This window comes from Drosophila persimilis, unplaced genomic scaffold (genome assembly GCF_003286085.1).
Source record: "Drosophila persimilis strain 14011-0111.01,24,50 unplaced genomic scaffold, DperRS2 tig00000002-arrow-pilon, whole genome shotgun sequence".
In the NCBI taxonomy this organism is placed as follows: domain Eukaryota; kingdom Metazoa; phylum Arthropoda; class Insecta; order Diptera; family Drosophilidae; genus Drosophila; species Drosophila persimilis.
Window position 1 is genome coordinate 11674390 of NW_020825289.1, and position 22623 is coordinate 11697012.

General features: G+C 44.0%; 1 protein-coding gene across 5 annotated transcripts in view; it reads left to right on the forward strand.

The window, feature by feature from the left end:
• Positions 1-22623, forward strand: part of LOC6590633 (heterogeneous nuclear ribonucleoprotein L) — a 96518-nt gene that overhangs the window by 3330 nt on the left and 70565 nt on the right. For all 5 annotated transcript variants that reach the window (XM_026985197.1, XM_026985198.1, XM_026985202.1 and 2 more), the window contains exon 2: positions 18979-19116. In XM_026985197.1, the coding sequence (XP_026840998.1) occupies positions 18979-19116 (138 nt within the window). The remainder of the gene's footprint in view (positions 1-18978; positions 19117-22623) is intronic.

The window sequence follows — 22623 nt, forward strand, 5'->3', positions numbered from 1 at the left end:
TTATTACACCCTCTGATGCTGCTTCTGCTGCTGCTGCTACAGGGTTGTGTAATTGAGCTAATTGAAAGTGCTGCTTGTCGCTGCTAGTTACCGTAAGAGTATCTCCACCTTACCGCATGTATCTCTAAGGAACTTGAACTTTCGATTGTAGCCTTTGGCACCGCTAAGAAGTTTGCTATTTCTGGTACTGACATTCGATCTTTTCGATGTTTGATTGATTTTCCGTATGCCGTACTGAAGTTTTCTTCTTTTGGCCTCAGCAAATGAAATTTCCTGCCTGATTGGCATTTCAAATGAGTCGGAGACAGCTGTGGCTGTGACTTTCGGACGACACTGTGAATAATAAGTTCTGTTGCTCATATTTCGGTCAAAGCCATCATAAATTCAAAATCGAATGGAAAGTCATGCATGTTCGGCAAAATATGCTTTGGGATTTCTATTCGAATGACCTGTAAATCAGTCGCATTGGGGAACTCAATTTCCAATTGCTGTATTATTATTCTTATTCGTTCAAGCCATTATTTTTTGTAGTTTCAATTGAAAATCTATATATTTTCTATTTCTTTATTGTCTGAAATTTAAAAATTGTTGACTTGGCTTCGCGAAAATTCAATAGTTTCTTAGCGAAAAAAAATGATGTCAGCCTTTTAGAAATCATATTAGTTTCCTCTTTTCCTACAACCAGAGAAAAAAGCCATGAAATTTTAATATTTACACCTATGTATATTTAAAAATATATACCCATCGATTTTTTCCGAGAGTGGAAATTGTCAAAATGAGTGTGTTTCTGCTACATTTTGACTTGAATATGAAAATACTTAATTTAAATATTTAGTTTTTTATAAAAGTGTTCCTAATGTTTTTAATATTTATATTTATTTATCTAATTTATTCTCAAATCAAAGTGAATTCTACATAATTTCACTGTTTGCATTTTTAGACCGAATTTTAAATTTCAATAGGCGTGTGTTTCTTTTTACTACCTCATTTTTCTCCGAGTGTATGCAGATAAATATTTATCCAATAAATAAAATATGCAACACTCACGAATGATGAAAATAGTTTTAATTTCTGCATCTCAAATTAAAGTTTTGAGTTAACATATCCTAGAATTGGATTTAATAACTTCATTGCCTGCCAAGAAACCACAGCCATGATGATGATGATGCGGCTGACGAGCTCCTTGGTTGGGCCTCAAATTAACACCTTGTCATTATTTTTTATTCTGGTTTCATTCGGTGGACTGCACAGACAGACGACAGCGTAATAAGGCGATTTGCTGGCATTAGGAAAACGTAATCTAAACAAACAACCAACAAAAAAAAACAAAAAACACTCTTCCAAAAATAAGTTGTCAGGCAATTTCTTTTCAGTTTTCGTTCTGTTCGGCGGAGGTGTCCGCCTTAAACTCCAATTACCAGAAATTATGAATCGTGTGGGGAAAGAAAAAAGCATAGAAGAGAAAACAGAGCAAAAAAAAAAAGAAAACAGAAAAAGAAAAAGTTCAATTTATGCCCCTTGTGGCCACTATCCCATTCCGATCCTATCCGTTCTGCTGCCCCTGCTGTTACTTCTGCTTTCTTTATGTTTTACTTTTTTGATTCTTTTCTTGTCTCTTATTCTCGTTTACTTACATTGCCTTGAGCGGGGCGGGGGGGGCAGTATTGTCGTGCATTTGCCGGATGTCGTGCTGGGTCTCCCCCTCTCTCTCTCGAAGGTCGGAAGTGTAGTTTTTTAAGTACACGCTTATATATAATTTGATATATGGCTCATTGTCATTTTGCCATCTTCTGGTGGACATCTACCAGATACAGCTACAGCTTCTGCAACTGTATCTGTATCTGTATATGTATCTTATTCTGCGATATCTGAGGGAGCACCCGTTCTTTGGGGGTCAGGATAGTGTGTTTTTTATGGAGAACAAAGTTGAACAAGGTCATCCAGAGATGTTTCTTCCCTTTCACATGAGAAGTGGCTGAGGTGGAAGAACCCGGGGGGAATTCTTGGAAAATATCTGCCCTCCGATGGAGGATATTTCCTGGTTCTGCTATTCCAAGTGCTCTTTTGATTATTGAATTTTCGTTGTAGATATGAACATGTCTAAGAACCAACCACTGACCTCCCGTCCGGGGGGGTAGTCCACCCTGTAGAGTCTAGAGCCCACCCCCTCACGCACTTTCCTTCTTGAGATTTTCAACAGCTGCAGGCAGATTTATTCATGGACTCACCTGCGTATGTAATTATATCATTATTGAGGGGTACTTCTGAAGTTTTGTCCATTAATGGATCAACGCTTCGCCTTCGCTGCTGTGTTTGTATCTGTATCTGTATTTCTGACGACATGCGACACACTTTTTAAATGCCAATTACGAGCGACTGCTAACGGTTCTCGTGCCGCTTCTCTTTAGCCTTTTTCTATTATGGCTACCCTCTACTTTGCCGTTGACTTTTGCCTTTTGTCTTATTTTTTCCCCCTCGTACTCGTACTCGTTCAATATGCCAGGCACAATCGCTGCCTGCCACCTCCCAAATTCGAGGCCCAGAACCCGAACTCAGAGTCGGGACCCATGTAATGCGGTACTTTGGAAACTTGCGTCAATTACAAATGTGTTTGTGCCTTTCGGGAGAACTAAAGGGGAAGAGCGGGAGAGAGAGAGAGAGAGAGAGTTAGAGAATGGGGGCGGGGGTGGAGGCATGGACACAGCGACAGGCTGGAGGCAAACGCCGTGACTTGCATAGAAATGTAATTTTTGTTCTCTTATATATATATTTTTTTTTGTTTCTTAGTCGCGCTGTCGTCGCTGTAGTTCTACGAATTCCTTTTTCCATCGCTGGGTCCCCAACTTGGGGCTCTCGAATAATTCGCTACGGTACAATTAGTTTTCATTTGGCCGTGCCGCCTTCTTCTCGCTGCTCATCTCCGTCCCCACGTCCCACAACCTACTCCCTTCTCGTACTCCAGCCATCCAGCCAGATCCCTCCCCAAGAACTGGCTAAGAGTGTTCCGCTTCCTCCTCCTACTCCTCCCCCCACCGCTTTGGGGCAAGTTTATTTTCACTTTGAGTCATTACAACATTTTGGCATGTTCTTCATTCTGCTGTATTATTGTTATTACGATTATTGCGTGCCACGTTCTCTCCTTCTTTTCTTTTCTCCTTCTCTCCTTTGGTTCTTGTCTGCAGTTTCGTTGGGAATTCTAATATCGGGTTTGGCTTTGAAATGAATTTCGTGAGTGAAATATCGTGATGCAAGTACAAACAAAAGGCACGCATTGAGGGCTTTTCCAGCGCAGAAAAGTATCTGAACTCCCGTTTTCGTTCAGTTAAAGCCCCGTTCTGGGCCCAGATATTTCTGATTGGCTGTTGAATGTTTTTCTTTTTTAATTATTATTTTTGCACCCAAAGCCGCATGGCCAGCTTCTTGAGCCGGTTGGCTTCCTGCTGTGTTCTGTGCTATGTTGCGCTGTGCTGCGGTGCGTAGAGGAATGCCAGCCAGGTCTGGAGAGGTATGGACGGGGGGAGGAGGGGGGGGCTTGGGGCTTTGCCTCAACCGCTGACTAATGAAATTTCATTCAGCTCATGCTGCAGGAGAATGCAACCGCTGTTGGATAATTATTTGATTATGACCCGAAGGGGCACTGAAAACTAGAATTCCCTTGAAGACGCTTTGTTGTGCCTTTCACTTCAACGCTTTAAGATACGGTTTGGAGATACAAAACGTTCTGTTTTTAATGTTTTTACAAGCATTCCGAAAACCTTTACTTTCCGAGCAGATTCGAAGACATTTCTACTTAAAATTTCGCGCTGAACCACAAGCCCGGGGCTCAAGTGCAGTGTATCTCTCAGATACTGTTTGCATATAGCCATTTCACTAATTGGTCGGGAGATACCTCAGGATGATTGTAATTAAGTCATTTTTGATGCTGTTTAGCATCTACTTAACCCGCCCCCGTGGCCCCTTTCACACTCTACCACACTCGACCCCTCCTTCCCCCTCCACTTTCCCTTCCCCTACATTCTCTTCACACCCAAAACATTTCACAACTTTGAAATTCAAACAAAAAAGAGTACACAAAAAGCGGGAGAAGAAAGAAAGACGGAGAGAGAGAGAGGGAGATGCGAGGAGCAGTTGTATCTGTATCTGTATCTGTATCTGTATCTGTATCTGTATCTGTATCTGTATCTGTAGCGCTCGCTGTGTCCCAATCGAAGTACAACGTCAGATCACTTTTGGCTTTGTTTTATTTTATTTTTTATCTTATTTTGGGGCCTTTGGCTTTGCCCCTTTTCGAATGTAATTCGTGTTGCTCTTTTTTTTGTGTGTGTGTTGTTGTTCTTTTTTTTTGGAAATGCCTTTTGTTATTGTTTGTCATTTTACTTCTTCCCGGTTCTGTGCTCTCTGCTCGCACAGCCTGCTCTCTGTCCCTCTCTCTATCTGTCTCTCTCTCTCTCTCTCGCTTCCTCTAATTGTCTCTGCCGCTGTCTTTCCCTCTGACTTTGCGTTGCTTTGCTTTACCGCTGCTTAAACATTATTTGCTGTTATGTAAGCAAGCGGCAAAGCGTCGACCGCAGATTTTGTTTCAATTTGATTTTATTCTTTTCTTTTCTGTTCAGCTCTTTTCAGTTCAGTTCAGTTCGGTTTCAGTTTTTATTTCATTTTTTCCACTGCCTTTGCTTCCACTGCTTCATCGTACTGCTTCTTTTTCTTAATGCCGTTTGCCGGCGTTTTCTTCATGTGCATGTGGCCACATTATTTGGTAATTGTCGTTGTGTGAGTCCCCCTCTCTTTCACTCTGCAACTGAGTGTACGTGTGTATGTGTGTGTGTGTGTGTGTTGGCCAGGTTATTGAACTTGAACGTCAAGTGACGTGTGGCTCTGGGCCTTGCCTTTGCCTTTGGCATGGTACTACGACTGGTGCTGGGTTTTGTTTTTCAGTATTTTTCATTTAATGCTCGCTTTGTATCTGTATCTGTATCTGCAACAGAGCAAGGTATAGAGCGAGCGAGAGGGGAGGCAGGGGACAGGGCGATAATGATTGCAGCACAAAACTAATGCCCCAAACAGCTGAACTGTTGTGTGCCGCCTGCAATTCGACAGGAAGTGAGGTGTAAAAGGGCAGTCAATGCACACAGCAGACAAAATGCAGCCTTTGCCAGATACAGATACAGAGTTCTTATCCACAAATGCAATACGCCATTAAAAGCATTCAATTAGCCAGTAAATCCCCCAAAAGCTTCATTTTATCCATACAAATATACATACCTTTTTCCCACAACCTAACGCTTGGAAAAAAAAACTATATGAAAAGCTTTTAACTGATTTCAAAATGTTGAGGTTAATATCTAATTTAAGTCGGGAAACCACGGCTAGCCTTATGGTAGCCGAAAAATGTATACCCTGGCAAATAGGTTTTTTTAATGGTATCTACATGATATACTAAGATAATCATACACGTTTGCTGAGATCTCTGTCTAGCTTTATCAGAAATCTATCAAGAAACAGAACAATAGTGTCGTAATACCCTTTAAAAGAATAAAACAGTGAAGCAGTAAAGTAGAAGCACACACACACACCACGCACAAAACACTAATGTCAACAGATAATTATGTATTTTATTTATTATTAATTTGTTGCAACCATAACAAGCCGACAATTTGCCGCAGCCCCAAAGTATATTTATGCACTCGAGGGGCATACAGCTTGTCTCGTTTGAATTTATTTTATCGGCCTGCGGGGGTGGAGGGGTCGGGAGATAAATAATGGATTCGACTGGGATCGAAGAGGGGAAAGAAAATCCGACGAAATGGGGGCGTCTCAATGTGTGGCGGCAGGAGATCTACTCGTAGTGGGGGGCTGGGCGGCGTGGAGATACAATATCTTAGGCGGTTGCTATTGCTACAATAGAACTACTCGTTACAGTAGACCGGTAGACTAATTAGATACAATTCCAGTTGGTTTGGCATGCCGTTCTCTGGGCACGTTTCCCTCAGATACAATGCAGTGTCGCATGGCGGGCGGGGGGGAGTGCTGGGGGGCTGTTGGTGGGTATAGCGATAAATAGCAACGAGCCGCCGTTGCAACAGAACAGAAAACACGTTTTTCTTTATCGTTTACCCCGTCCACGGGTATGACGTACTACCTTGTCGCAAGTGAACGTGTTGTTCTAGTTGGAAATTGCACATGTTCATATGTATGTTCGCAGCAGCAGCTAACAGGTATCCCACAGATGCAAGATACAGCTGCGGTCTAGTTTATTTAGTAATGCTGAAGCGATTCCTTTTTAATCGCTTCATTCCACTGTGGCTGGCATTTACCGTAAACCCTTTTCGCATTGCCATGCTCGCCTCGCTCTTCCGCTGCTTATTTGGCGCGCAATTTTTTATGGCCGCGCTGCTTTTGACTCATCGGCGCTCCGCTGCCGCTGCCTCTGCCCCTGCCGCTGCCTACGTCTCAAGTCATGCATGCCGATGGCAGGGGAAAAGAACAAGACTGCGGTTGCTTCTGTTGCTTGCTCTGCTTTCTTCTGCTGCCTGTGCGCGCGCTCTCTCTCTCTCTCTCTCTTCCGATCAGCTTTCTTTAGCACATTTCTTTTCGCGCGCGTGTTTTCTCTCTCTCTTTTTTATGCCGAAAAGAACTGTTTATCAAAGCCATTATTTAATTGCTCTCAAAATTTCTTTGAAAATAGTTCGCGGCTTCTTCGGCTGCTGCTTCTGTGGCCCGCTGTCGATTGTAATTACTCAGTTGCTCATATGCCACAGATAGCGCCAGCTGCGCAGCCAGCGTCGCAATGTTTTTCTCTCCCTCACCTCGCGCTTGCCTTTTCCTTCTTTTCCTCTTTCGCGTTTCAGCTAAGTACATAGATAAAAAAATAATTAAGGCAACAACAAATGGAATTGTTATTTCGGCTTTTGTCTTTTGGCTCTCTTTCGTTTTGCTTTTCTTTTTTTTTTGGCAGGTGCTTGAACTTTTTTTTGGACACTCTCTTTTTGTGTGGTGTGTGGCTCTCTTTTGCTGAAGAGCGCCTTTGTGACGATCTCTCTCTCTCTGGAAATGCTTCACCTTTTATGGAAATTTTTGCACCGTCAAAAACGTGTTTTGTGCAACAGCAAAAACACAAATCAATGCAGTTTCCCCCCTCTTCCGCAGATCCCCTCTTTCTTATTCTTTTTTTTATGCGCCGGTTTACCTTCACAGTAAATGTTCTCCCCAGCCCTCTCCCCAGCGACAGTCTTGTTGTTGCTTGCTGCTGCTGCTTTTGAAATCCAGTTTTGCGCAGCTGCAGCACAGGCGAATAAAAAGCGCAGTCGCGTCGCGCAACAGTTACGAGGCAAACAGCGACAGAAACAACAAAATAATTTCGCTGACCCACTAAAAAAAAACAACAACAAATGCAGCCAAATATAATTAAACGTGCGTGTCTGTCTCTATCTCTGTCTTTTTCCCTCCCTCTGTCACAGTCTTGGTGTGTGTGTGTGTTTGAGTGTGTGAGGCAAAGTTCAAAAGATAAAAGCAATAAAGAAAGAAACAACAGTAACTGCAGTGCTGCCAATTTACAAAAGCCCAGCTCTAGCAGCAGGCTCTTCGACGCGTGAGAGCGTAACAGAATGCAAGCAAAAACGAGCGTCACTCAGTCCAAGGTGTATTCATGCAAGGTGAGGAATTGCCGATCACATCTCCCTGATTGACTATTCTTCTGGCCAAACTAACGATCTTTTGTGGTTGTAGTTGAAACTTGACTGTAAGTGCTCTCTGCGAATGCCTCACCTTGTTTTCATACACCTTGCGTCCGTAAGTCATGTGCATTGCAGCAGAGGCGTCCACGACTACCACGATGACGACGACGACTGTATTGCAAAAGCAGCACATTCGGTGCACGCTTCTTTTTGTTGTTGTGGTTTTCGGTTTTGGTTTTGCCAACGATTCTGTTTAGGCCTGCCTTTATTTTTATTGCCTTACGAGTATGTGTTGCTAACGGTGCTTGGGCTTTATTTAAACAACAGGAGAACATGCATATACACACATGCACATATGCAGCACAAATGTATGTATGCATTCCCGCTCCTTCTCTCTCTCTCTCTCTCTTCATCCCAAAAACCTCGTGTGTTTAAGCACGTTTGGGAGCTGCTTTTTGCTTTTTTTTCTTTGCGAAATCGAATGTGAAATGCAGGGCATATGGAGGCAGCTGTGGGAGTTTTTGCACCCCATACAGAGCCGCTTAAGGGCACTGTACATACATATGTATGTACGTAAAGTACCATTCTCCTTACAACTTGTATTGCATCGAACCTTCCACCTTTTCAACACTGGAGACTCTCCAATAACTCTGCCATGTTTCAGCCAAATCGAATGATTATTTTTCATCGAAAAGCTATACAAAATATTATTGTTGTTTTTTACTATCAAGTGCAGATTTTGCTGAACGAATTGCCTAACTTGAGTTTTTGCCGTGCCATCTGTGAAAAGTAAATTAACAAACGCCTTTTTTACCTCAAAAATATACAACAGCTTTATACATACATATATATCTATACATATGTACATACAAATGAGTTGGTAAATATATGATGTTCCCCGACCTGAATTTTGATGGAATCAAAACGAATTGAGGTGAAGCTCTCTTTGAAATATTTTCGATCTCTGAACGAATAATTGCATGGCCCTTAAGGCTGTATACCCTGTAAATCCCTATCAAGTTTGTGGCATCAACCCATTCTCTCTGAGGAATATATGAAGAATCCAATCATTTTGCTCCTTTTTCATGCTTATACACATATGTACATATACATACATACATATGTACATATATGTGACCCAATTCCGGTCCGCATTTCTTTCGTATTTTGTTTGCTTAGCCTTTCGGTAGCTTTATATGTATATGTAATCTTAAATATTGGTATATATGCAATAAGATATGGTGTGATTTTTTTAAATGGTACTTAAAGCGTTGGGTTTTCGCACCATTGAAATTAAATTGCATTTGCATAAACGAAGAGAACTTTCGATGATCTGGCCAAAAAAGTGGCATTTCTAATACGAAATACGACCTTTGATGTGGCTCTGCTAATTAATAACCATTTAAATGAAGTTTCCTTCCAATTAGATGCTCAACCAATCAAATACCCGTTTTTTGGCTTTGATAATCATTTTGGCAATTTTCTGCTGCTTTGGCATGAAAGGAAAAGTCAATAAACTGCATCAATGCACACAGATACAGATACAGACACCCTACGGGAATGGTTGCAGCCACGTGTAGAACGCAATATTTTTTTTAAAAAACACATAATTTGTATATAATATTATTCTGTTTTCTTGCGGTTGCAATTCCGAAAAGAGATTTCTTTTTGTTTTGCCTTTGATAGTATTTTTTATTGCTGTAAATGCAGAAAAAGTTGTGGAAAAAAAAGAGTTGTTTATGGTTTTGACTTTGCCCGGGGCGCCTGTGCACTCTGTTCCGACCAAATGAAATTAATTTGTAAACGCAAACGAATAATAGACTTAATCTTGTTATTAATGTCGAATCAGGGCAGAACTATCTGTCTCTCAGCACTTAAATGCCGCTCGAAAAGGGCCATAAATTGAGTTCAATAACTATCGAAGGGAGGAGGGGAGTAGGATAAGCACTTTTAATTAATTTACACGAATAATACATATGGCATTTGTGCAATGTTTATCAGCGACAACAGCTTAATAATAAATTGCAATAAATTAATCCCTTTCCCCTTTTTTTCGTTTTTCTCATTTTAGGTAAGTTTGATGGTATATATCATCCAGGCCCGATACGAATGTACATAATTTATGGCATGTGGGTATGTAGGTTGCACTGATTTCATGACCGAGATTCGGCTAAATGCGTTCGCATAGGAGTCCAAATCGAAAGCAATCACAGATTGCAGATTGGAGACTCCAAACCATATGTCAGAGGAGTCGAAAAGTTTCTATGGCCAGGCCGAAGCCGGAAGCAATTGCATGCCACTGCCAACGATAATGAAATAACTGTTGGCCATTGAATATGGCACAAATTGTTATAATATATCTTTTTTTAAACCCCATTTTTTGTGGCTTTTGTTGTTCCCTCCCGATGCATCGCCATATTGATAGCAAAGAGCTATCGTATACCTCGCGTGCTAGCAAATAAGATAAAAAAACAAAAACACAAAATATAATACTATGAGTAGCGGTTATTTATGTAGCGCACTTTGCGTTGTTGGAATAACGGCGCATCAAAATGAGCGACAGTTCGTTCACACCAAATACGCAATAAAAGACAGAACAAAAATATCCCTTCCCCCCTATCACTCTCTCTCTCTCGCTTCCCCTATCTGTGTCGCGTTTTATCGTGAAATATTTAAATTGTTCCCTGGCACATTTAGCGACTGATAGTACATTCGACGAGCAGCAGAAGCCCGGCTACAACATCAGGGAAAACAGCCAAGAAAACAAGTGGGGCACGGGGCAGAGGAATGGGAGATTTGGTGGCGGATGGAATAGATCAAGCTCCGCGAAGAGGCGACAAAGACAATGACAATACCTTTGCATATTGTATCTCACTTGAAAGCATTTCAATAGGACATACCAAATGTACCATAGGTAGAGAATAAAGACACTGATGTATTCAACGAAATACAAACAGACGCTTAGGAATCCATTAGGCAGCCAACAAGTGCCTCAGAATGAAGCCAATTTGCACAAAGTAGTTCCTTTCAATAAACAATACTCGTAGATACATATTAAGGATTAAAGATTGAATGCAACGAAAGGTGAAGATCATGTCTAGTGTATTTTTAACAATAATTAAGTGCATATTTAAGTAAGTTGTACAGCCTATCAGCAAAAAGATAAAAAGATGAGATATTTTTAGCACCTACAAGATGCCAGTAGAAGCAAGCAATTACCATCATTGTATGATTGTTTTCAATTGCATTTCCTTCCCGGATACCCAAAAAGTATCTTTTGACGTGGAACATGACACGTTTCATTTGGGCGGGGCACCTCCTCGTTCGCCGAATGGATTCCTGGATGGCTCTACCTCGAGGTAGAAGCAACAACCGAGTGAAATGTGTTTAAATATTGATAATAACAATAAGAATAACAGCAACGGCTGTGACACAAGCCAAAAGAACGCTCCAGCACACTCGTCGTATCTGCTTGCCACATGTGTTCGCTTGGCCCCCTCCCCGGGGGCAAACTTTGCCAAAACTGCTGACAAATATTTAATGCATGCCGGGGCTCCGAACGATACGGTTCCGTTCCGTTCCGTTTGCTTATATCGGTTCTACGGCTCTACAGATACACGGACGGACGCTCTGTCTCGGACTGGGTCAGGTGCAAAGTGGTGCAACGTGGCGGTGCGGCGGTGCGGTGCGCGCTAAAGTTCTCGCTGCCTGTTGTGTTTACACAAACACATCCCAGAGGCTCCCGTTTTCGCTGTTTCGCCATTTGATGATTAACACATTGAAGGTCTATAGTTATGGCTAACCGGGAGGTTGGGCAGCGGGGGCGGGAAGTGGCAACGGGGAATGGCTAATGGGTAATGATGTGGCTCCTTGGCTACGGGGCCAGCGATGCGACTCGGTAATTTAGTGGCCGCCAACGACGATGAAGATGCCGCGGCCAAAGTAAACATTTGAATAGAGCGACGGGGCTATTCCCTTTCTCCCTTTCTCCCCTCCTCCCTCATTTCCTCTTTCCTCTTTTGTTGCCCTGGAGTACTCTTACCACTCGTACCTCCTGGCGCGTGGAGTTCACGCGGCTTTTTGTTTGCCCCCGTCCGTCCGTCCGTCCGTCGCAGGTGGTGCCTGTGCCTCGGAAAAGCTGCTAAATGAAAATTTTATCGCACTGCAATTGCTCCCGTTCTCGTCTCTCGTCTCTCTGTCTCGTGTCTGTCCGTAAATTTCCCTAGCACTACATGAAGTTATTTCTGGTGTGTGGAAAGTGTGTGCCCCCGCAGAAGTTTTCCGAGTTTTCCCTGGGAAAAGTGTGAGGTTAGCCACTGCCAGAGAGCAGAGATAAGTGCAATGTTTTTGGGCATCGAATGGCACTCCAAAGAAATCATTACTTAATATTCTATAGGATTCTAAAAACGTATACATTGGCATTTCCATATTAATTGCACAGAAAATTGACTTTATTGAGATATTTTTGCGAGCTCTAATTAGATGCGGGCCATAACGCTTGGCAAAACAGCAAAAAGTTCATTAACTGATCATTAAGTAAAATGATAAATGCCCAAGTTAAATCGGGCAGACGCCTGTTTCCCTACCAAATATAGATTCTTGGCATTTGGCCTAGAATTTTGGATGGCCTGCGCTGGGGGCGGTGTAAAATAGATCAAAAGGAACACAAAACACTGGACGAAACGTGCAATAATTGAATAGTATCTTTAATATTTTCCAGATACTCAGATACATTTGTTTGTAGGTCAGCACGTGCCATTCCCTTACATAATTCGCACTGTATCTATCTATATCTCTGGCAATTTCTCCTCAAAATGAATATTGAGGTATTATATTCATCTCTCTCCCCCTCTAGAAAGGCTTCATTACGCATCATGCTGATTAGTTTTGCCTTGTCGGCTCCTGCTGCCCCCACTGCCTCACCCCTGGGCCTGCCAATTGTCAAGATAGAAAAATATAGCGCAAATATTTCCGTCATTGACGTAGAAATGCTCCAAACAAAACCACAAGAAATGGGGGGAGGGGCTAAAAAGACAAAAGAAACCATGAAATCAAAGGAAACCGAAGCACTAAATACACTCGACAGAGGGTTCCAATCTAGGGATCCAGGCCCCAGCCATGAGAGGGACCTTGAGAGCTTTCGATTTTGAGAATAAAGTTAAGGGAAGCTCAGGAGTGTTGAAGGTCCATCGAATGCAGTACCATTCCATTATCTGTTCACAAAAGTATTATATTCTGGGAGTGGAAATAGTAAAAATATATTTTATATTTAAAAAAAGAACATATTTCATAATTTAAAAAAAATATACATTTTTCATATTTAGATTAAATATTTTTCCTACAAATTGAATATATGGGATTTATTTCATTGTGTTTTATATTTAGTTTATGTGAAAGTAAATTCCATGTAATTTCAATATTTTTCTTCCCAAAACCTAGAATATTTAATTCAAATATAAGTGTGTTTATTTTTACTATGCCATTTTTCTGTGAGCATCAATGATGGTCGGCTCTCCCTGTTGCAAGAAGAGGCAACAAAAATCTGAAAAAAGTGCCAGTACCACCTGCCAGAAGAGTATCGCCCAGATACAAAACGAGATGATCATGATGAAGAAATTGAAACACCTTGAGAGAGAGAGAGAGAGAGAGAGAGAGGGAGAGGCAGACGCACAATGAGGAAAATTTCAATTGTGTGAACACGCAGTGAGGAATGTGTGGTCTGGTGCGGTGTGTGTATGTGCCCCCTTGTGTGGCACCTCAGCCGCAACCTGCCGCCCGCCTCGCCCTGAGGCGCCTCATCCCCATCATTCCCGCATGACAGACACAGATTGAGTGAAAATCTCAGAGATTTGTTGACATTTTTCCGTACATTTTATTCAATTGCTGCGGCAGAAAGGAGCAGATCGGCCAGTGGGGGGGAGGGAGGGAGTGCGGAACCGAAATAAATAGAAATAAATCTTGGCTCCCCGTGTCTCCCATATGCAATGTACGATTTACTTTGCGTTTCTACGCAATTTGAAATTAGTTTTAGCAAATTAAATTTAATTAAACGGAGGCCCCAAATAGTTGGCCGCCTTCGCGTTTCGCGACTCATTTCTTCAATTGTACGTGGTATCTTACGGATACATTTCCGCCATTTGGCAATCAATTTGAAGCGACCAGCCACCCACCCCTGCCCACCCCCTTCGCAGGCACATATTTTTATGCGCATTTAAAAGCATTTTCCACAAATAAAGAAATTATGAAAAACCAAAATAAGAAGGGGAAAACGAAAAGAAATAGGAGAGCTCCCCCAAAAACAGATGAATTTTCACATGAAAAGCGGCGCAGAGCACAGAAAATTGTTTTATGTTTGAAGCGGCCAAAAGATTTTTCCCCCATAAATTACATGCCCCCGAAGCGGAGTCGATGCCCAGCACAGAGGAGCGGACGCGTTGAGCCAACTGTTGTCATAAGTGATCAACGCGTGCGGATCACGGACCACGGACCACGGGCCACGGGCCACGGGCCTCTCTCCGCCATCTATCTGAATATCTGTCTGGGCGGAGCAGTGCGAGTATCTGGGGGTCTGGTCTGGGCCCGTCAACTGAACTGACATTAAAATGACGAAAACGCAAATCAACAGCAAACAGCAAACAAGCAAATAGCAAACAGCAGAGTTTGTTGAAAAGATAGATGGATTTATGGCTGGCAGGGTGGCAGGGTGGGTGGGTGTCTGGCCTTCTTGAGTATCGGCCCAGGGGTTCCCTAATGATCAGATATAGGGGGGACGATGATGCACAGCGATGTGTCTCAAATGTTACTCCCAGAGATACTTACGGTATCTGTACATACAATCGTTTCTCTGGCTCAAATCTCATCCAGGGGATTGAAACCAGACAAACATAAACTTTAATATCAATAGACACAGCCATTCGCTGGCCTTAATCCCCGGCCGAAGGCGGGGCTCGAGTGTGCGTGTGTGAGGCGGGGAAAGTGGAAAAGTGTCAGCCGACTGAAACTCTAATTGAAAATCATTAGGAACCACAGCACATACAATACTTTTTCCATCCCCCCGTCACACATATTGTTTGTACACTCATGGCAGACAGCCCCCCACCCTCCTTGGGTGGGGAACGGAAAAATCAAACGCCGAACTAATGACAATTTTCAATGCTCCACGTGCTCGTGGAGGTGCCACCCCCAGCCACCCGCCGTGTCTAATGAGCGTGGCTAACTGAGATAAGAGATCTGGCCAAATGGTGAATCTGTTACGGGTACGGGTACGGGTACGGGTCCAGAGCAATTGCCGTTCGGTTTTGTTACCAAGAGATTTAGCAGCCAGCAGATACAGATACAGATACAGATACAGATACAGATACAGATATATGCACGTATTGGTACTTATGTCATGCCCTGCTGCGAGTGGCCAACATGGGATCTCTGACGTTTGCGGCCACAGGCATTCGTATTCGTATTCGTATTCGTATTCTCGTGATGAGCAATGCCAATAGCATGCGATCGGGGGTGTACGACTATAAGCGATTTTCCTCTATATACTAGATATGCTCTAAAAGGTTTGTCTTTGCCAGAATGATTGATTGCCACACAAGCAGCAGCAGCAGCGGCAGAAGCATCATCAGAACGGGGAGGCCGAGTATCCCGCAGATACTCATATCGTACAACAGATACAAATGCAGTACGCTGGCCAGACCAGACCAGACCAGACACACACTCGCCGTTTATAACTTACACATTGCTTCATTATTTTGGCTATTTTGTAAAACCGAAAATTGAGTATATTTCGCTTTTGTTTCCCCATTTTTTGATGTGCTGTTGGGGCCCGCCACTTGACTTGGACTTTTGATGTTTTTACTTGGCCCAATCCGGCGCTGCCGCTGCCGTTGTCGCTCACTGATCTGCAGCATTTAATTTCATGATTGTTGTCGTTGTTGTTGTTGCTGTTGTTGCTGTCGTTTGTTGCTGTTGCCGTTCTGTGGCTGCTCTGCTGTTTTAATTAAATTTCGCAAGGGAAAAACGTTGAAGAAAACATTTTGTAAATTGCATTTTATGTGCAATTTTCGTTCGACATTTGCCGGGCACTCTCGTCTCTCGTCTGTCTGTCTGTCCGTCCGTCTGTCCGTCCGTCCGTCTGTCTGTGTGTCCCTGGGGCACGTCTGCCGCGCGGAGTACAGTGCATCTAATTGCGAGTAACAAATGCTGCCTCATGTTGCTGTCGCCAGACATTTCTGTTGCAGGCATATCGCTCGCTCTCTGAGTTCTGGCCAAAAATGAAGGGCAGCAACATGTGCCTGCCAGCCTGCCTGCCTGCCTGGCTGCCCGATGGATGGGACAGAGATGGACAGTTTGGGAGCTGTTTTGATTAGCCAGCACCTGGGACAGGCGGCAAATGAGCTGAACAAATGTTGCAGATGGATCATCTGAGGCAGATATAGAGACAGAGAGAGTGTGAAGATTCCCCCATCGTGTGCACATCCTTGGGCATCCTTACGCCAACACCATTCCAGTGCCAGTGCCATTGCGAGGACACTTTGATAAATGTCGATGGGATGATGGGGCGCCCAGTCGACAGACTCTCGTCTGTTCTGGCTCTGGCTGACGGTCTGACGGACTGACTGACTCTACAGCTATATTTCTTGCTATTTTTACAACCTCCCGATTCTTTATCTGAGATTTTGTCGACTTGCAGTTCATTGCGATTGCCAGGCAGGCCAGGCCAGGCCAGGCCAGGCGGCGGCAATTTCTTCATCTGCATCTACGCTGCGACTGCAGACGCATCTTTCTTTTTCGGTTTTTTATTTCTTGGCAAACGCACTTATATCTGTGTATCTATGTATCTTTGTATCTGCCGTGGATGCTGGGGTGAGACTGCACTTTATAGGCGACCGTTTGATCGACTGAGTGCAAATTTCTCGAAGCGAAATTTATTTGTGATTTGCAATTCGCGATTTGCATGAACCGACAACATCGTCGTCGTCGTTTTTTTTTTTTTGGTTTTTTGTATTTTTTTGAATCCTTGGTCTGGCGGGATTTTTGGTGGGTAATTCATCTTCATTTCGTTGCGGTTCGAGTTGAAATGCGGTGCGGTATGCAGCCGAGACACTGCACCACCGCCACGCCGCCACACCGCTGCAGCACGGCCTCTGTCACAGCTTTTTTTTTTGCTTTTTGCTTTTGCTTTTGCTCCTCTCTGCTCTCTGTGGCGGGGACTATTTTCATTCGTCCGCCGCTGTGCTAAAAATGTTTCAAATGTTTCCCCCCCACCACCAAAAAAAGAGAAGAAAACCAAAACCAAAATACGACTACAAATTGTACAAATTTCATAGGAAAAATGGGGGAAAATCGGGAAGGAAATCTCCTCAATGCTGAATGCACTTAAGCCCCAAATAACAACCGAACAAACCATTCATCTATCTATCTATCCATCTATCTATCCGTCCGTCAATCTATCCATCCAGCCATCAATCATTTTAGCACGTTGCTGTTGTTGTTGTTGTAATTTAATCAACAGTTTTCCTAGCCTGCGCGTATGGGTGGGGGCGGGGGTGGAAAAAAGGGAAAAAGAAAATATTCATGGTGTACGAAAGAGAGCGAGAGAGAGCGTATTATTATTATAACAAAAAAAAAAAAAAAACACAAAAATTTGACAGAAAACAAATGTTTTCCTTCGTTTCTGAGTTTTTCCGGGATTTTCTTTTGTGTGTAAAAAAAAGTTGTTGAAATTTGAATTAACCCTTGGGTGAGCCAAGGACGCTGTCTGCTTTGCCTGAGGGAGGAAACTGTCTGTCCGATATTGGATTACCATCTTCTGATGAGGTCTCCCCCATAAATCCGTACATAATGATGCTGCCAGAGGGTGGATCAATAGATATTTGTATCTGGGGAGAAGTCGTTCTTCGTGAAAACAGTATTTCTGGCACCTTGGCTGCTTGGCTGTTTGGCTGTTCCCCGAGTGCCGCGAATGCCGCGAATGCCACTTCCACTTTCGATTTGGGTCAGCATTTCGGACTCTCTGTGCGCACGTTTTCCCATAGAGAACGAGAACTTGGACGAGCACCTGACGATCCATTAACCTAATTGCACAACTTAGATGGCAATGAAAACAGTGAAAACAGAGCCCCACCCCCACCCCTTTGGGGGCTCTTTGCAGATGCTACAATAAACAAAATAGGGCTGAGAGAGAGCGCCACTCTGCGCGGCGGATCTACTTGGAATTACTTGAAAAACAAAAACAGAAACCATCCTTAAAGTTAGTTAAAGTCTAGGGAAGCCCAATTAGTTAATTACTAGCTGCCTCTTGGGGTTTAGCAAATGTCAAGGTGTTGCATGCAGAGCGGAGGGGATCTTATCGCTATCGCTATCGAGTTAATTAGTGCAAATATATCGGCTCGAATGCGCGTTGTACGTGGCCCAAACACCTGCCCGAACCCGCACACATACACATCCACATCTTGTTTTCCTGCGACTGCAGTGTGTGCGAAAATTCCGAAAATTGAAATTCACTTCACGGCTCTCACGGTTCGGTTCACTCCCCCCCCCCCCCCCCTTCCCCCCCTTCCCGCCCGCGTCGCCGCAATGTCGTCCATTGATTGACATTTTGAACGTGACATGTACATGGTTCACCTAAATTCCGTAATTTATTTATAAAAACCTCTTCTAACCGACAAAACAAAACGGAAATTATGCTCTGGCATTGCCTGCTGCAGCCAGCCAGCTAGACGATAGACTATAGACCATTCTGTTTCGCTGTTAATTATGTGGCCTTTTCAACAGCATCATAGGCCCCATTGCGAAAATCGTTGCAAGACTGGGATTCAGCGGGGGGGAGGCCTGATAATGTCATTAGACCAGAAAAATGAACTCGCTTATCGGAAAAGTTTCGTTAGAGCCGTATCGTGCGGATCGTAGCTGAAAGATACATATATAGATACGAAATTGTGGAATGATTTGAAGCTAAATCTTAAAGGTATATCACAATGTTTTCGCCTTGGGATAAGAAAATACATTTTTCATTCAATTTTCCATAGATTTCATATAGCAGATTTATTTCATTGTCGGAAGGCCGACAATAGCTCTATAGATCTTTGAACTCCTGGCAAAGGCTTCAGGCTGCTCGTATCTGGCAAAAAAAAGGTAATCCCTGGCCCCGCAAAAACACCCTACACTCCCTCCCTACTCGTCCTCAAGGCATACTCGTATTTACTTATACTCAACTACTTGTACTCGAACTATATTGATAACTCACAAGAGAACCGATATAAACCGATATATGATATATATATATACTTATACTATGTTTTTACAGTCCACACAACAACAGAACCAGCAGCAAGCACTTATGAACAAGTCAAATGACGACCTACGGAGAAAGCGTCCCGAGACTACACGGCCAAATCACATTCTACTCTTCACCATCATAAATCCCTTCTATCCCATCACAGTTGTAAGTACACACAGCAATACTATACTACTATACGGCTATATATACTCTCCCCATCCCCCCTCTACATACATTATATACGTATATATATATTATAGCGTGTTCATATATAAGTCCTGTTGCTCCTGCGGATTGCGAGTGGTTGGAGGCAAGTGTTGGAAACAGTTTTGGGCAGTACAAAAAAAAAAACAAGAAATAAAATAAAATCCATTGCAACTCGTTTTGTTGCTGTGGCAACTTGTCACACACTTGAGGAGGCATACACAAAAACAAACAGTTATTTGCCACACTGTCGCCTCTGGCTCAGGATGTTTTTGTTGCTGAAGGAAGATGGAAGGAGGGATGGGGTGGGGGGGCTTAGGCTTCAGACGACTGTGTGTTGATTGCATCTTCCGTGCCCCCAAGTCCTCTGTCCGCAGCAACGGCTTTGACGTTGTGGTATGTGGCATTCTAGTCTTAGCACAACATTTGATACTTTTTAGCTACAAAATGGCTACAAAGTGCTCTCTCTCTCGCTCACTCTCGCTCTTCCTGTGTGTGTCTAGCATCAACAACAAGTGGAGAGTAGCAGTGGGGCAGCATCTGACGGTGCGTGTGGCAGGGTATTAGGTTTTAGTCCATGTCCAACCTGCAACAGCAACAATTATGAAGACAAGGCAAAAAACTAACACAATGCCCCGGGAAAAAAGTGAAATATGCATTAAATACTCAAGTGCGAGGGGATACACCTAAATCGAGACACAGACACAGATACAGATACAGATACATACGTGCAGATGCAGATGCAAATTGCTCTTCGCTTTAAAGATTTGAATAAAGTCCTGTTTTCTGCTGCTGGAAAAAGTGAAAACTGGAAACTCATCTAGTGGAAAAAGCAGGCTTTTCCTCTTTTGTTTTTGGCGGGGCGGGGGAAAACATGAGAACTTATTCAATTCAAATGTGGATCAAGCAGCTCTTGGCTTAAGCAGGCATACCCTATTGTTACCCTATATCTTTTCGCTATATAGGATACGCATTGTACACACACACATGGACACTGTTTATTGTCTTTTAAGCAAAAAGAGGAAAGAGGGGGGAAAAAAAGAGAAGAAAAACATTTGGTGGCACAGCGCACCGTTGCCCCACAAAGCCAAAGAAAACAACAAATGCGGAAATGTTGCATGCCTCACTCTCAGCCTGTGCTTGTGTGTGTGCCCAGGCAATTGTATTTTCCAACACTTGAGCCAAGAGGCGAGCGTAGTGGAACATAAAATCCTGTGAAGTGGAAAACATGCAGCATACTCGTAAAAGCTACAAAACTGAAATTATTTTTGGGGCCAGTTGTTGCTGCAGCATGCAGCATGCACGCGTGCATCTGTGTGTGTGCATTTGCATCTGTATTTGGTTGAATAAAGCCAGAGAGCCCAGCCCAGCCCAGCCCAGCCCAGCCCAGCCCAGCCCAGGCCGAGGACCAGGACCAGGACCAGGCCTAGACATGTTAATTCGCAGCCGACAAAATGGCTGCTCTGTTGCCTTTTTGCTGGCTGCCTGGATTTTCACAGTACTCCCATTGTCGTAAAGTCCGACTGAATGGATTTACACACGGAGTATCCCCGCGACTGGAGTCCGCGCTTGCAACGCGCCGCTGTCCCTAGCCCTGCCCCTGCCCCTGCTGCCTCCTCGCATAAATCTTTCTTTTCTGTTGGCTCAAGTCGTCGTCGTCACTGGGCGTGTTTGTCGTGGAATTAAGCGATTCCCTTTACGCCGCTATCCACCCTTCTGTGAGCCGTATCCGGGAGATATCTTCATTTTTTTTTTGCATCTTATCCGCTGCATTTCCCGGAAATCTCTTAATGGAGATGCGAGAGTGCAGTGCCGTGCGGGTATAACTGCTGGATATTACAGAAGACAAGGAACGGAATCGGATGATGGCCAAAGGATAAGCACCCCCCCCAGACATTCGGGATATTGGAGATACAATGAACCAAGAAACCATCTCATACATCGTTTTGTGCCTTTGGAAACTTTCAAAACTGAAATTTAATTTATTTCCCCTACACCTAGAACGAAAATATTCCCAAAGAAACGACGCAAAGTGCTCTCCAAAAGTTCCGGCTGCAACTTTTGGGGCGCCTGGTCACGTACGTCCGTACTGCCGTACATTCGTCCGTAGGCAGGCGGCGTTCCATCACACGGTCCAACTGGCTTTGGTCTAACTAATCGCAAACTAAACGACCTCTAATAGCAGTCGCAACTTTCGTCAACAATGCCTCTCCGACTCCTCTGCGACTCCTCCCCGCCTCGTTGCAGGAAGATGCACATGCGGCAAGGCAAAGTGAACTACGGCTAAACTTTTCCCCTGCACTGCCAGGCATCGCTCATCTCCATAGAAGGAGAGAGAAGAGGGGAATGCCAGAACTGAAAGCTTTTGGAGATAAGATTAAAAACTTTTTAATAAGAAGACACTAAAAGCATCAAAGAAAATTTGTGTGTGTTTCTGCATATGTGCAGCAGGCAAAGTAGCCAACAAAAAAGGGATGGCTATACAGAGAGAGATAGAGACAGAGAGAGAGAGAGAGATGATGGATGATAAAGTTTTGGCCCTCCATAGCCACGTTAAATTTGAAGCCAGGAGGCTTCTGGCTTGAAGGGAAAATGCAATAAAAGTTCTGCTTCTGGCGGTCCGACACCAGCAACGTTGGGGCAACGAGCAGGGGCTGCAACAATGTTCAATAAAGTATTAGGGCGGGTGCGGCAACGATGCAAATGCAAATGCAAATGCAACCCTGACCCGTGCCCCGTGTCGCTGTCCCTTGATGCGGAGGCCTGGCATATGTAAAACCCTCTTTGAAGCAGCTTATCAGAGCGATGTTCGACTTTTGCTGGTGGCAAGGGGCGTGGGGCAAGTGGTGAGATGCCGCAGTCAACCCATAAGCCAAAGCCCTGGAATGCAACGGCAGCTGGAGCTGCAGCTTTTGCAATATGTGACACATGCTAGAGGACCGCCAGCGGCAGGCAGAGGAGCAGCCATAGGAGCAGCCAGAGGAGCAGCCAGAGGAGCACTCGGAGTAGCAGGACTAGCAGGAGCAGAAGCCACCAGACCATAATGCGTGGCCTGGCAAAAGCCAAACAAAAACCGTCGATGGAAAAAAAGGGGTGGCATGCTGTGGTGGCACGTCGTTGTGTGCACGAAGCGAGGGACATGTGGCAAAGCCGCAACCATAGACCTAAACCACGCCCGAAAGAGCAAAGCCGCCCACACACCCACCTCCTTCTTGTGGCGCCTCTTCTGCTGGGCCAACTGTGGATTTCAATAATGCAGGTTTGAAGGCTCCCCACAGCCCCGCGTATTGTATTGCATTTTGTTTATGCATGCGCCCATCAAAGATGCCACAAAGATCCCAGAAAAAGGAGCGACTCGAGTGGCGGTTGGGGCTGCGAGTGGGTGTGGCTCCAGGTTTCCGCCTAGGACTTTTGACAAATCGATGAGATGGGGTTTCGTCCTGGCTTTTGCCACCATTATTTTTTATG